Source organism: Diadema antillarum, unplaced genomic scaffold (genome assembly GCF_040938485.1).
Source record: "Diadema antillarum isolate AM-2024a unplaced genomic scaffold, OU_Dant_1.0 scf00000137, whole genome shotgun sequence".
Lineage (NCBI taxonomy): Eukaryota > Metazoa > Echinodermata > Echinoidea > Diadematoida > Diadematidae > Diadema > Diadema antillarum.
The window spans coordinates 685,729-702,500 of record NW_027271026.1 but is presented as its reverse complement, the minus strand read 5'-3'; the positions used below and the strand labels follow the sequence as shown (position 1 = coordinate 702,500).

The 16,772-nt window shown below is 39.2% G+C and overlaps 1 protein-coding gene across 1 annotated transcript in view; it reads left to right on the top strand.

Moving 5' to 3' along the window:
- The window catches only part of LOC139721065 (gonadotropin-releasing hormone receptor-like), a 33,907-nt gene extending 17,569 nt beyond the window's left edge, over nucleotides 1–16,338 (top strand). Inside the window, exon 2 of the mRNA XM_071632394.1 lies at nucleotides 16,228–16,338. Within this exon, the coding sequence (XP_071488495.1) occupies nucleotides 16,228–16,338 (111 nt within the window). The remainder of the gene's footprint in view (nucleotides 1–16,227) is intronic.
- The last annotated feature ends 434 nt before the right edge of the window (nucleotides 16,339–16,772 follow it).

Sequence of the window (16,772 nt, the reverse complement as noted above, 5' to 3'; positions counted from 1 at the left end):
AAAGGTAATATTATTCCCCCTGCTTTTAGAAAGAGACAAGTCAAGTGCTCTTTTATTATGCGAAAAAAGTGAAAATATGTTGAATTTTCTTTACATTTTCTTTATCCTGTTGTACGCATATGACTCACATGCTGTAGTAGTCTCCTCATCCAGCGGTTCCAACACAAAAATTTTAAAAATTCATAACTTTTGCATCGATTGTCCAATTTTCCTCAAACTTTCACTGATGTGTTCTACTAATATTGTTGCATTTTCTCAATCCTTATGTTTATGAAGGTGAACTTGTCCTTTAAAAAGATAAAAGCTCCATCGGAAGGGAAGGGTGGAGATAACACTCGCCCACGCCTTCTCCCTGCTCGCCCCCCCCCCCCCCGGCCATGCAAAGAAGTAGACTGTGGCTATACCCAGATCGCTTTATTTCAATTCTAAAAACGCAAAAGCTCCGCGAGCGGGAAGGGGAATCCCCCTTCCCCTAAGCTCTATACCTCACTAGACTTTATACATACGCACAGATGGTGCACATTCGGAATAAGAGCTAAATTCCGTGATTTTAACACTTCGATGAAAAAGTATTGCACCAAAAATTTGCACCAGATCGCTGAATTTCAGGTCTGAAAACGCAAAATCACCTTCGTGTGGGAGGGGATATGCCCCTATCTACACCCTCGTGTGCATGCTTTTTCTGTTTGATTGCTGAACAGACAGCGTTCATGATATTCAGTGTAAGAATTAATACAAGAAGACTAGTGTATCTAAATTATACCATTTTATAGGCAAATGGTTCAATAATAATCTACACTAAAATATACTGCAACCTTAAACAAGTGGGACTGTTTCAACTCGTTAAAACACGCAAAAACGTGCATCAAATTGCACCATTTGCAACATCCAAATGCAAAAAGTTCTCGCCGTGGGAGGGGGGAAACCCCCTCCCACACCCTCCCCTACCCCCTCGCTCCCTCCGCTCGCTCGGGTTCAGTCGCGTTCATGATATTCAGTGAAGAGAATTAATACAACAAGTGTATCTAAATTATACCATTTTATAGGCAAATTGTTCAATAATAATCTACACTAAAATATACTGCTACCTTAAACAAGTGGGACTGTTTCACGTCGATGAAACACGCAAAAACATGCATCAAATTGTACCATTTGCAAAATCAAAATGCAAAAAGTTCTTACCGTGGGAGGGGGGACACCCCCCTCCCACACCCTCCCCTCCCCCTCGCTCGCTCCGCTCGCTCGGGTTCAGTCGCGTTCATAATATTCAGTGAAAAGAATTAATACAAGAAGTGTATTTGAAATATACCATTTTATAGGCAAATTGTTCAATAATAATCTACACTAAAATATACTGCTACCTTAAACAAGTGGGACTGTTTCACGTCGATAAAACGCGCAAAAACATGCATCAAATTGCACCATTTACAACATCCAAATGCAAAAAGTTCTTACCGTGGGAGGGGGGACACCCCCCTCCCACACCCTCCCCTCCCCCCTCGCTCGCTCCGCTCGCTCGGGTTCAGTCGCGTTCATGATATTCAGTGAAAAGAATTAATACAAGAAGTGTATCTATAAATTATACCATTTTATAGGCAAATTGTTCAATAATAATCTACACTAAAATAAACTGCTACCTTAAACAAGTGGGACTGTTTCACGTCGATAAAACGCGCAAAAACATGCATCAAATTGCACCATTTACAACATCAAAATGCAAAAAGTTCTTACTGCGGGAGGGGGGAAACCCCCCTCCCACACCCTCCCCTACCCCCTCGCTCGCTCCGCTCGCTCGGGTTCAGTCGCGTTCATGATATTCAGTGAAAAGAATCAATACAAGAAGTGTATCTAAATTATACCATTTTATAGGCAAATTGTTCAATAATAATCTACATCAAAATAAACTGCTACCATAAACAAGTGGGACTGTTTCACGTCGATAAAACGCGCAAAAACATGCATCAAATTGCACCATTTACAACATCAAAATGCAAACAGTTCTTACCGTCGGAGGGGGGACACCCCCCTCCCACACCCTCCCCCCCCCCGTCGCTCGCTCCGCTCGCTCGGGCTCGGTCGCTTCGCTCCCTCGCAGACTAACCGCCCCCCCTAAGATTAAATCCTGGCTACGCCGTTGATCACTACCATAATTTAATCATTTGTTTCTTGTGTCATTCTCAACCTTTCCTGCAAGTTTCGTGCAAATCCGTTAACTACTTTTTGAGTTATTTTGCACACGGACAAACTAACTAACTAACTAACTAACTAACTAACTAACAAACAAATCAACGGTAACGAAAACATAACCTCCTCCCTTGGCGGAGGTAATTATTCAAGATTACAATGTTACACTTATCTAAAGATACAGTTTCGGTGTCTCGTAACTGTATTTTGATTATTCTAAGGGGCCAGAGATCTATTTCAGTTCTGCCTTTCTCGCAACCGAATCTCATACAGGCTAAACTGAACTGAATGCATCATGTGCTTTTCCCATAGCTTTCACTGAGACTGACTGCAACTGAAAAATGAGAAAGAGCAAACTTCAGAGGAATTCACCTCCTGAAAATTAGTAACATTGTGGAGCCATCTGCCCTTTAACTGAAGGTTTCGTCACTTTATCAAATAGAGACAGGGAGAAAGTCGGTGTCTTTTCAGGCTCGTCGTTATCTCCTGTTTACCTCAACCTCAAAACATCTTTCAAATTAACCCTTGTCATTCCTGTGGGTGGTAGGACTTCACGAGGACATCATGATGACTGTTAAAATGACGAATGTTCGTTCATTCCTATCCGGCAATTTGCCACGACATTGTCAAATAATGGTGTTTGGAAAAAAAGCGTGGATTTTGTGGTTTCTGATGCACCTGGCACACGATGATGCCATGTTCATAAACGATATTACTTGACGCCAAGAGATATTCCTTGTTCCACAAGGCATCCATCCATCTACCATTTTTTTTTTCAGAAGGGCTCACTACTGGATACACTCACGCACGGACACAAGCGCACATAACTACCATATATACACCATCATGTAGATGCATCCCTACACCCTCCCTCTCTCGTAATTTATGTTCTCCCCGGTTAAGCTAATGTAACAAGATGATTCAGGTCCTTATCTTAAAAAGCCTTAGATTTCCTTTGCAGCAGCCTCAAAAGCATTATGGTAACTTTTCTCCCTCTGGAAATGCTCTCAAAGTTTCCTTTGATTTCTTGTATACACCGTCGTCCCATGCTAGTGGTATAAATGAGATTTTTTTTTTATGGTCATTCTGATGAAAAATAGAACATTTCTAATAAAAAAAAAGACCGGAATCATTATGAAGCATAACCATCAAGATTCTGTTACAGGGTAATGGACAAAATGCGCCGCCATGAATATGGATTCTTTTTCAAAGTTGAGAAGAGGCTCGGATGCTTCGAACTTGTGCCTTGAAATCCTTGCTAAGCATATAATGCATGTTCTTCAGACGGAAAAGAGACAAAATCGAAAGATAGGAAGGTGAACGTATTGTGCTATGTTGACAACATGAAGACCAGAAAAAATGAATATTTGTACAAACAAACACATCATGAAATGTTGATAGGTATCCTTATCAATGATAGGCTGAGAGCTATCACGCGATCAGGCTCTTATTTTGCTTAAATATTCCACTTAACTTTTCACCAGGAGTTAGTGTATTAGTATTACATTGCCTGGTGCGTTTTCTATCGTTCCAATCTTAATATCGTGTGAATAATTTTTGCTGAAGCCCGGTGTGATGTGCAGTATAACGTTGTATACTATGACACCCACACACACTCATATTATACATACCTGAAGTTATACACAACAGGCACATTAACACACACACATACGTAAAAAAGGTGGAAAGGTAATAGACCCGGAGTCAGACATTATTATACAGTTATAACTAATTGAACATGTATTAACAGTGACGATTTTCATGTTTAAGCGATATGTAGATTATTCATTATAATTTTCGGTGTGGGGACGAGGGTGAGAGATCAATAGGACATGAAAGACAGATGAGATGATAGCTGTGTATAAATACGAATATATATACCATATATATGGATACTATCATATACTCTATTCTATTTTTCTATTCTATTCTATTCTATTCTATTCTATTCTATTTTATTCTGTTCTATTCTGTTCTATTCTATTCTATTCTATTCTATTCCATTCTATTCTATTCTATTCTATTCTATTCTACTCTACTCTATTCTATTCTAGCATAACAAAGCACAGCATGTAACATCTCATATTGTGTTATATTACATTATATTATACATCATATTACATGAGAGAGAGAGAGAGAGAGAGAGAGATTGGCCAATACAGAAATAGAACAAGAAAGAGGACAGATCTGCCATGGTAACCAAATCTGCAGGAAACTTAAACTGTCTGAACAAACCGAACGGGCGCGGCCTGCATGCTGATCATGGACATGATCATGGACATGATGCAATAAACTGATGAACATCATTACTGGAACGTGTACTTCTCAATGGACTGCTACTCGGCCCATTGTGACGTAGAGATGTCAGGCCAGTGTTTGCCTCCACCTTGACAACTTTACCATCGGTCGTGTTTGCCAGCGTGTCGTTATTAGCTCCGCTCATTGGCCGATTAAGCAGGTGACGTTTGAATAGCATGTATACACACTGGAGCGCCAATTTCCATTGATGCCGTCTTTTGAAGAGTTCAGAAGATGAGACGTTGGGGGAAACGATCGTGCTTCACCCACATTCTTTCCTCATTTTTATTATTTTTTTTATTGTGGCCTTGTGAGCTTTAAAGCCAGTTATAACTGTGATTTTTTTTTGTCTCCACTTTTGACTGCAAACGCTTACGGTTCATATCCAACTTAATAAAAAGGAGTACGCTTTGATGCTCCTCTGAAAAGTTGACAGTCATGTAAGCAGCTTTAGTTCCCAAGGGATACAAATACATAAAATTAACCCCTCCAAAAAAAAAAAAATAAATAAAAGCGAATTTGGTGATTCCATTTTTTATTCCTGTAGTTTAATCTGTGGATGATCAGTAGTTTTTTTTTTTTTCAGTTCTGTTCTTATCTTATGCTATAGTGGCACTTGCTAAACATAATCATGCAAAAGCATGAAAAGAGCATCTGTGTAGGGATGCAGAAAAGACGCAAATTTTAAAAGAAACCTGTACTGACATTTTCTACTTGTCTGATAATTCTAATCTACATTTTTTGACGCCTACAACTGAAAAGAGAGGATTCTACAACCCAGGATAAGCCTGTAATGATTTTTTGAAAAAAATGAAAACGAGCAAGCCAAGGAACGATCCACACAATTTGGCATACGTCACAGGTGCTAACCTCCAACTTTAGCAAAATGAACTACACATGTCAATTTACTGATGAAATCTCACACGAAGTACTGCAAAAACTGTTATTTAGTAAAATTGCAATATGGAGCTGAAATAAACATGTTAAACAATATTCATTAATTTTTAAAAGGAATCTCTTCAAAAGCTTTTTATTTAGATCAAATTTGTGGGGAATATTCCAGATATGCAAAATGAAATTGGCATCATGTCCGAACGTGCTGCCCATAGAAAACTGTGTGTAAGTAACGTTGCACTAACTAGTATGCATTGATGATGAGCGATAATGGTTCGACATCACAGTTCAAACTATCTAACGAAGATGAGGACTGAGTGATTCTTAAAATCTAAATCCAAAAAATAGTCAACGGCAATCACGGTTTACGCCTAGTTAGAAGAAAACTGCACTCAGTAGAGACGCTAGACTAGAACTATGACTAACGTTAGGACTAGTGAGCAGTCAAGGACCGAGAAGATTCTACTCGCCCGCCCGTCGACAGCTGTACGTGCACAGCGCTATATAATAGGCACAGCGTACTAGTAAACGGTTTAGTATGCAATACTTACCCTTGCTGCCAGAACTTGAAGAAAGTCCAGACGAAAGTCCAGACTCCAAGGTCTAGGGTTGCCGCTAGATCTAGGCCCTTGTGCTGCAGGCCCTGTTGTTTCTGTGCTGAATTTTGCAGGTAAGGTATCTGCTTTATGGATTTTCAATGTTTTTGCAGTCGAGATAAATCTCATTGTGGTCGTATTAACACCAAGGACTAACTTAGATCTAGTTTTAGTACGACCCATGGCCCATACCTCGGAAGAGTGGCCTGACCACGTAGAAACAAACAGTGCCGCCGCTTCGCGATCCAAGCGCTGGTGTAGGCATAGTGCTAGAGTACTTCCGTATCCATGTAGATATCTCAAAATTCACTTAACCAAATTGCACCAAAATCACAAGAAATATTTTATGACTCATGTCCACTTGCTCACGCTAATTGGAACCAAATAGCAAGTCGGGAAGCGTAAGTGAAGTTGTCGACTTTCCTGTCGTCGCTAAAAACAATCTGCTCTGTAGAGACTGTACGACTAAACAAGAGTTATCGCGGCGTAGTAGCCCTACTTGCCTGCGCACGCACAGACTGAAGTTAGCCATCTAATATCATGAGACAAATCTTTCAAGTAATCGGGAGCAAAGAATCAATGTAAAAATTATTTGAGTTAAGTTGAATGAAAAATATAGTTCGTAAATCACACAAATTGCCAAAATCATGACATTTTTTAGTTTAGTTCCCGCGCAAATTCCCCGTTCGCACAGGACTAGTCGGCTAACTTCAGTTCTAGATTGTGCATGTCGCGTTTACCAAGATCTCTCGCGAAGAGTGAGTTTTTTTTAGTGACAACTTGAAAATCGGCGTCAATATTGATACTTCTCGATTACCGATTTCGTTCAAACATAATACATTATTTTGAAATATGCTTTGACGTATATCCTGTAATTTTGGTGCGATTTGGTTCAGCGAAATTTGAGACAGCTGCATGGATAGGACAGTACACAAGTGCCGCCTGCTAGCTAAATTGGGCCTAAGCGTCGTCTGCTACTCGGCACGATTTAACGCACGCGTATGCGAGGGCTTGTAATCAGTGATATATTTGGCACCTGTGACATCACGACACCCGGGCTCGTCAGCTCATTAGCATAATTCTCGCCCAAAAATTTCCATTTTCAAAATGAAATTACGGACTAAATCGTTATGAAATTTTGAATCTGTTTGCACCGCTGGGTCTTTTAGAATTAAAAGAACAACATATAAAAAAAAATAAAAAACCGGTACAATGCCCTTTTAAGACATGTCCGCCTATTACAGACGACGAATAGACTGGAACCTCATGGTATCCTTCCCAAAAAGAGACAAATGTGGACAAGCAATAAAAGAATAGATAAACAAAACCAAAGACATGATATGTAACCGCCCAGCTCAAAAACCCACAAAAAGCAGGCCGAATGAACTCCCTTTTGCTGCATAATTTAAAACAGTAACATCTAAGCTTTAAAATGGTATATAACTTGTTAGACTTTGATCATCCTAACCCATTCAAAAAGTGATTGTAATAAGAGAGCGAGGAAATGCAATTTTATAGAAAAGGGAGAAAAGAGGATTTAAAGATTAGGGTACCTATTGGGCATGCTGGGCAGAAGTTTCAATGAAAATGTGTTCCATTTCCCCGTGAGAGCAGCGCCAGCCCGAAAGAGTATGGTCGAAAAAAACTGCTAAATATCTCGATTTCGCTTTTGCTTTAAGCCGCCAAATTTGGCAGCACGTAGAGAAAAAGATTGCTCTCTCAGGTAAGACAAACTTATAAAATTGAGTCGGTCATCCCAAATTACATAATGTGGTCCATTACAGAGAATCAAAGTCTGCGATTTTTTTGGGGTGGATTTGAGCTTGGCGGTCATAATGGCTTTGTGCGTTCCCGCCCTACTTTCACCAATGAAACTGCGTCAGTGCTGTGTAAGACCTGTGCCGAAGCCAGCCCATTCTTTGCGCGAGAATTCCCTTTCAAATAGTAACTGGAATGTCTTTCCTTGAGCGTTCATCTTCCCTACATATCTGGCTTCCGATTTAATCATTCTCTAAAAACGCAGAGTACATGCCTGGAAGCGTTGCAAAACGCAGGATGCGGGATTGTGTCATAGTGCTCCTGCGCCCCAAAAATTTAATTCAACTCATCATGGCAGACGGAAACCTCTTGATATTCTGTGAGGGCAAAAGGTCAAATGCGCAAGTTGAGAGACTGCTGCACATGAGGATACCGGTGAGAAAGATGCACGATGATTCGAATGCAAACAAATTTACAATTTTCACTATTAAGCCACATCTCCTTACTACTATTACAGCCTTTACAACCACGACTGCTTTTACTACTATTCCTTTGGGTGTGTATATGCTGCGTGTAGCAGTAGCAACATTGCTAAATACTGCTATTAATTCTACGGATCCAACGACTATAATACTACTTCTGTTATGTAATTATGGCAAGTCGTACTTGTCTCTATATAATGCTGCGTGTAGCAGTAGCAACATTGCTATATACTGCTATTAATTCTACGGATCCAACGACTATAGTACTACTACTGTTATGTAATTATGGCAAGTCATACTTGTCTCTCTATATATTACAATAACTGGGCTATCGACTATCTTTCATGTCTACCGTTAGCCATGACTCAGATGAGAACGTAATTAATGAAAATATCTGCCGATAAAAGTTCCTGGGTTTCATTTAAAGTGCTCAAATAAATAATTAAGTCTACCAGTGCTGCTACCACTCCTGCTAGCCCGGCAGTTCTGTAAATTATACATGCACTCGGATCCAGCAATGCAATATGAAGTAAGGTATATTCTTTGCTATATACTGTTCTGAAGTCAGCAGAAAGCAGTGAGGAAATATAAACAATATTGTTTGACAGCTACTTTGCTGTGGATGACATGTAGTGAAGAGGAAGCTATTACGTGTCTTTTTAACAACAATTAGAAATGTTGAATGTTTAATGTTGAAAGTGAAGAAACAGCATAACAACACTTTACAAACGTATGGGACTGTATCAACTTAAAAAAGAAAACACACACACATACACACACACACACACACACACACACACACACACACATACACAAGGTGCAATGCTGTTATAAAGGTAAACATAATACTTCTCCGAAATAATCTCTGTATTTTTTTTTTTCAAACTCCTACGGTTTCTTTTCGTTGCTTTCGTGGACAGAAAGGAGTGGACGGATTTACGGGGTAGGGAAGATTGACCCGCACGTGTTATGACAACGTGGATGGGGGGGGGGGGGGGGGGGGGGGGGGGGGACACGATAGGAAGAATATTGACCGATTTCTCATAGATTACATCTCATGTCCACACGGATTATTAAATTTTATCACGGTCACGTGTGTAGCGAAGAGAGTACTGTAAGAGAGGCAGAGGGGAGGGAGGGAGGGAGGTGATATTGGGACAAATGGGTAAGAGATGTCTATAAAATCACTCGAAATAGATAAACAAAATAGCCTAGTGATCTTTGATAATGAGAGGCTGATTTAACACACATTCTCCGTTTTCATACCACTGCATTGGGCATGTGGATAATGGGGCTACAGATTGTGAGAATTCGATGCATCGTGTTATAGGTGTTCGGGCGATTTGCTCTAAAATGGACCCGGGAACGCATCAATCAAGGAGGTAATAGGCTAGTACCTCCTTGCATCACATATTGACGCAGCCGGGACTTCTCCGGGTACAGGGTGGAGATTGAATTGCTCTGATAATTGTTCAATTACAACGACCCCCGAGAGAAAATATTATGAGAGCACATCTATCCCCCTCCCTCCACCCCCTTCCTCTCTCTCTCTCTCTCTCTGTTTATTATATTTTTTTTTCGGGAACAAGAGTGCTCTCATCACCATGGAGACTGCGGATCTTTAGCGCGCGGCGACTGAGAGAAATACAATCAGCTCAGGGCTTCTGAGGGCGGAAGGCTATTCGGATAAGGCGCCCTCTCACAAAATGTGCACACCAATCATTCCTGATTCCCTTTAAATGACCCTTAATGATTCCCCAAGCATTGCTAAAGTGTCCAACGCATGCTCGTCCTATAAAATGCTTTTGATGGATCACGTAGCTTGGATGTCTATAGATATTGCATGTCTGTGGTGCGGGATCACTAATTTGGGTGAAGGAGGGCAATGTTAATCAACTATAACCTTAACTCAGGAAAGAAAAACAATGCAAATATTTGATCTGAGTTAAAATCATACCTGACAAAGCAGTATTTTATAAGCATGACACCAGCCAAGGGGGTAAACTGTTTCTTTTAATCATAATGTCGTAATGTCTGTCCCATCTATGTATGACTATGATATATACATTATTAGACAACTCGTCACACTAGCATGCACATCAGCTATGCGGTCGTGCAGGCACCTATTTTATCTGACTCCAACGCTTGTACTATACCCAGATCAAATATATTTTGTGCAATTATTTCTCAAGCTATTATCCCCAGCTTGTGCATTCTGTGGACTTATTTCAAGTGTTGCAATAATGATTGTACATGCCTCTAAGAATTAGACGTCAGTTTGTAATTAGGACCAGTGGCAGCGAAGAGAAATCTCGGAGAGGTCCCAATGGAAAAAAAAAAAAAATGTTTTCTTTTGTTGATCTGCAGCAAAGTTGGGAATTAACGTTAAAATCAGCCTCTTCCAGGTATAGATACCGAAAAAAAAATGATGCCTAATTGTATCGAGACTAGCGTTCCGAAGGCATAATCGCCTCTTAATGTGATTAGTGCTGAGAGATTCCTGACCATAAGGCAGACATGACCTATTCTCTTATCGCACGACCATGCATTCTCTAAGCAATTCGTATTCACGTTTGACTTTGATTACACACACGTGCACAAACATTATTCTAAGCAAACTAAACCGTGAAAATTTGTGTCAAATCTGAAAAAAAAAGAAAAATAGTTTTCGGATATTCAACAAAATGTGAGCTGGAGCTAATCACAAACGCAAATTATATGAAACACTTCCAAAGTAATTATATCCGTAGGCCTATATCCCATTGGTTCCCCCCTCCCATTGTTTGTATAAACGAAAAAGAAAAGAACATTGCTAAAGCAGCCAACCAGTAATATCATAATTTGATGTAAAGTGTATGATTTCTTTTTCTTTTTCGACACATCTTTATTACAGATGGAAACCCATCAAAGATTTTGCCGAAATTATTCTGCTTGTGCTTTTGTTCATCAAAGCTCTTCTTCAAGTAGCCTATATATCTCGGTTTGTTGGGGTAAGATTTTACGTTGATTACGGAACACCAGTGTGTCTAGCTTTTGGGTCCTCTGTTTTATTACCAGGCATATTGTACGAAAAGTAGGAAATATGTTCGTAACAGTAGAAAGTCATGGGATGCCATGATGTGGTATAGACCCTAAGGGACAATTAAGGTGTGCCTTGCTTTCGAAAATGAAGCCTCGACTTTCACGGAAAATTGGTAGGATACATGGACAGGCAATCAGGCCTTTGCCCTAGAATTCCACCAAGGCGAAACATTTCCTGTGACCTTCCAACCTTACAGGCCTGTTCTTGAATTTATTTCTCTCTAGATATTTGCCATGTATGATTTTTTTTTTTTTTGGGGGGGGGGGGTGGGGGAGTTTCTTTTTTAAAGCTCTGAAACCGTTGGGATTTTTCTTATAAAGTCCCTTGAATGTTTTCCATTACGCAACGTAAATGACTAGGAGCACATTAGTAAGACGTGTCCACTGTTTAATCAGTCTGCTGCGATAGAATTCCTACTAAAGCGCAGACCAATTTTTGTACTCGTAATTAATGACATTATGTGCATTGCGTATGCCTGAAAAACGACAGCAGCAGCAATAAGAACAAGAACAAGAACAAGAACAAGAACAAAAAGAACAATAATAATAACAACAACAACAACGACAACGACGACGACGATAATAATAATAATAATAATAATAATAATAATGATAATAATAATGAAAATAATAATGAGAATAATACGCGCGCACACACACACACACACACACACACAAGCACACATGCAGCAAAGACGTTCTTCGTCATCTACTTTGACGACTCTATCCAACAACGCTGTTATCGAAGGAAGTGCAGATGATTTTCAACTAAAGTAATCGTTATTCTCGTGTAATTAGCAAGTATATTATTCCGCCTTTGATCAAAAAAGATAAAAAATGAGCAGGGAGATAATGGGTGTCAAAGGTTAATGGAAATGACCCGATCCAATCATCATATCATCTTCTGATGTCTTCAGCATGCCATCAGAGCCCAGAGTTCCTGAACCCAAGGATCAACGCGACTACCATGGTATATGAGCATAATAACTTTCTGGCGTTCTACTTTCACGCCGACCCGAGCGTGTGATCCCTGGCTTCAAGGAAATGAGTTTGTCGTAGAACACGATTTAATGAAAAGGAGAGGCGATTGAGCGAGGCGACTATTTGGAAATGCTACCCGTATTGCAAATTTGCTGTTGCTGTTTTTGTTTTGCCTTGCATACGGTTTACAGGAGATGCTTTTATGAGAAGAGTGGGAAAGAGGCTCGAAGTTTAGAAAGGCCAAGTGAGCCCAAAGTGGTAAGTCATCTTGGAACAAGTGGAGCGTTGTAACTATTCTTTGTTTCAGGGAGGTGCTTAATAAATTTCGATCACACCTAATTCATTATAACTGATCCGTGTCGACTGTTCAAAGGTGAATGCTTCGTATTAAAGCGCTGCAGTCAACGGCACTGCGTTAATGTATTGAGACGATTGTTTGTGATTGATAACTCTTCTCAACGGAAATCTAAAAAAAAAAAAAATCTGAATGGATAATTTTCTTCAACAACGACAATAGCATGGAAAATTGAATTCGACAATAAAGGACTGCAGAGTAATCAAAATATTAAATTGCTCGCCCTGAAGTTGTGAAACAACAAAGTATTTGCTGACAGTGAATTACAATTAGTCTACCAATTATAAATCTAAGGGGAATTCCGGTCACGTTAAAAGTTGTCTGTGATGTGGCTAGCCGTATGGCCCAAATATGGGCGTATCAGGCTTTAAACGAAAAAGTTATATCATTCTTGTGAAACTTATTAAATACTTTCCCTCACTTCTGAACACAAAGAGCAATTTCAACGAACTTCAATAATGCTATCAGATCGGTCGATTTAAAAAGGGTTTTCTCAAAAAAATGAAAAAAAGAAAGCGAACAATCAATTGATATGTTTGTAAAGTTGAAAAATTCAAAGCACGTGAGCAATCTGTTTCTGGATTAATCCGATACCATGTCCATTTTCCAATCCCCTCAAAATCGTTTTTCAAAGATCCTACAAGAGATTAGTTATGGAAATAGTTTGTACTCTGTTATAGAGTAACAATTTGCTCAAGCTCGACCACTTTAGCCGTAGAAAGGTCCACTCTAAGGATTATAACATAGTTCCATTACCTAAGAGAAGAACAGATGATTCTCTAGCCAGCAAAGAAGAATTCAATGAAAGTTCATGGACTTATCGAATGCGTTCAATGTTATCGAGGGCGATGTATTGTTGTATGTATACATTGCTTCAACATTATGACATTAGCGGAATGTTGCTGACGTCAAAGACTCTATCAATAGAACAACAAGAACAACAAAGAAGCAAAAAAAAAAATACCGAGAAAAAGGTAGGTCTTTATCACTTCAGATGCTTACGTCTAGTATCAAAGGCCATCTCCTGCATGGATGTGTTTGTTACCATGTTATCAATTATTTTTGTGGATTACATGAATGCAATGATGCTCTTCTTTACTCTCTATGTAGACCAAATTTGGAAGTATTATCACAGTGATCTTTGTAATTAGTAGCATTATAGTAATCATTACTAGCATTGTAAGTTCTGTAATTTGTTTTTTTTTTTTTACCATGTCAGCTTAGCAATTTCAGAGTTAATGGGATTTGTGTGTGTGTGCTGAATACTAGTGATTAGCTAAATATTTCCAGGAGATATCCTGATCTTAGAATACATTTATAGGCCCTACTTGGGATAAAACAAACAGGGAAAAATGTTGTTCACTGTTCACGATAAATATGTCATGATCTTAATTTTTGGAAAGAAAAGAAAAGTTTTGCTTACAAGGACTGTACTTATTTAATTCAGTGCCAATACACTTTCTTCTAATGATAAAGCTTTGCTTAGTCAATAAAATGTGTTTTGAACGTCTCTTCATCAAGAGCTCAGCCCATTTACTCTTAATATTACAACATCAAGTATAGCTGTAGAAAAATACCAATGAACCAATATCAAATACGTCTCGTACACACTTACAAGCACCTATGCATTTATCTATAAACAATCTTGCCCATGTCCATATCCATTAAGGTGCACAATTGCAAATGCCTATGCCCCTGTTTCGTTTTGATTTTTTTTTTGGGGGGGGGGGGGGGGGCGAAGCTGCCGTGAGGACATTCCCCTAGATCTTTTGTTGTATTTCTTTCTTTAAGTAATAGCTTATGTCTGTGGGTTCCCTGTATCCACTGTCAAAGCGATCCTCAGTAGACTCTTTCATTGAAAATGGTGCAAAAGTAAATATGGGAAGTTATGATATCACACAAAACCTTCGAGACAATAATTCCGGTGATTTGAATCAGTTTTCCATCCCCTTGGTGAATTCAATTTCTACATTTTAACGGTGACACAGAGTGCAGTTTGATAACAAGTGCTGCATAGCTAATGAACCAAAGAGAAAGATATGTAACATTTGCAAGTATAGGCAAGAAAATAATCATCAAGTGAATATCAAAAGTGGATAGCATTTCTCACCATGAACGGAGGACACACACACACACAAGCACACACACACACACACACCACACATAATATATATAGGAGTACCTGTGGTTGAGTACCTTGTCTGCTACCGGTGGTTTCACGCTAGGGCGATCTTCAGGCAGACTAACTCTCAGTACTTTTTCGTCGATTCTCTACAAACTGTACCCAGCGGATATGTATACATATATATATATATATATATATATATATATATATATATATGATTGTATATATATGTATATATATATATATATATATATACATATATATATATATTATGTATATATATATATATATATACATATATATACATATATACATATATATATTATGTATATATATACATACATAGTTTTACATAAAGTTATACATACAAATATATATATATATATATATATATATATATATATACATATATACATACATTGTTTTACATAAAGTTATATGATAAACATATCTATATAGTTTTCAATGATGAATATGCACATATGAATTATATATGTATTTCTTTCTTAGAAACAAGACATTAGGCTTGTCTCACGAATGAAAGCTTTCGGGTTTTCCTCCGTATGTAAAAAAAAAAAAACACAGAGAGGAAGACAGTGAACTGACAGAGAGAGTGAGAGAGAGAAGAGAGAGGGAGAGGGAGTAGGGGTAGGAGATGGGCTTATGCCGCCTGGGGCAATCTATAACGTAAAATGTTTACGGCACGATACTCTGCCTCACCTGATATGAACGCAGAATCGAGGTTCGACATGACATCTGTGGTTTTCATCCCCGAGCACTGTCTTCGCGATTTAGAGTTACAATCTCACTCCCCTTCACCCTCCCCCCCCCCCTCCACCCCCAATCCCAAACTGCGCGGATGAAATTGAGAGAGTTGATTATATCTCGCACGGGAGGAAATATCCTTTATTGCTCCCACTCTTTTTATTTCTGAGCGATACGACAGGATCTTTATCGACAAAAATATTTGAACTGAAGTGAGAACCATCGATGTTTTCATTTATTTTGTTCCCCTGGCTGCTTGTCCCCCATACAATCCCGTCTATTGCCCCGTGCGGTAATGTCACTCTCCTCAGACGAGTGGTTGGTTACTGGATTTGACGATTCTGGATAAAGTCTCACGAGCGCTTGGTCAGTGTGATAAACAAAATATCTGACTCGCTGCCCTCATCTGCCAATATTTCGTAAGCATATTGCTGTCAAGGCTTTTGTTTTCATTTTTACAGATGTCTTCGGAAACTGTGCGCGGGGACAGAGATGGATAGATACGCACGTTTAATGGGTTTGATTGTGCAGTTGTATTTAGCCAGGGATTTCCGGGCTATATTGTAGCCATGGTAACAACATCAATGTTCGTCTCAAGTACTGCATCTGTCATTTCTCCCCGGTCATCGGATCGCTTGACCGGTAGGCTGGCTTCCAGATAGCAACTCTCGCTTCTCCTCTCACACATGACCTCTAATTCCTCTGAAGCTTGCCGCGATGAAGGTCAAGATTTACGAGGACAGCGAGGATGAGGGAACAACGAGAAATAATAAATATTCGCCCCCTTTTGAAAGAGACCATCGGCACTCCATGGGATAGTACTCCTGGTGTTAGACTAAAAATAGATGGATTATATAGAAAGTGATTCAAAGTAGTGAGATACGGGCTTGAGATGGTCACATTTTTTAAGAACAAACACGGAATGCTTCTCCTGTCGATAGTGAAATGGTGTGACCTCAAGGATAACTTCAAAGGAACAAAATTATTACGTTCACACAGAGCTAGAGCGGCATGTTTTGAAGGAAATTTTCCTTGAAGACATACATAACAGAGGCTTAGATATTATTCAATGCTAGAATACAAAATAGAAATACACTATTTGGATGGTACAGATGCAATCAGATTTTCTTTAAGTGAGGCTTGAGGCTATTGCTTCTTCTTTTTTTCAGCACTGGTCTGTTCTGTTTCACTTTGTTTTTAGTAATTTATTGAGCATGCCTTTCATCTCTCGCTGAAAACGAACAAAGTGAGAA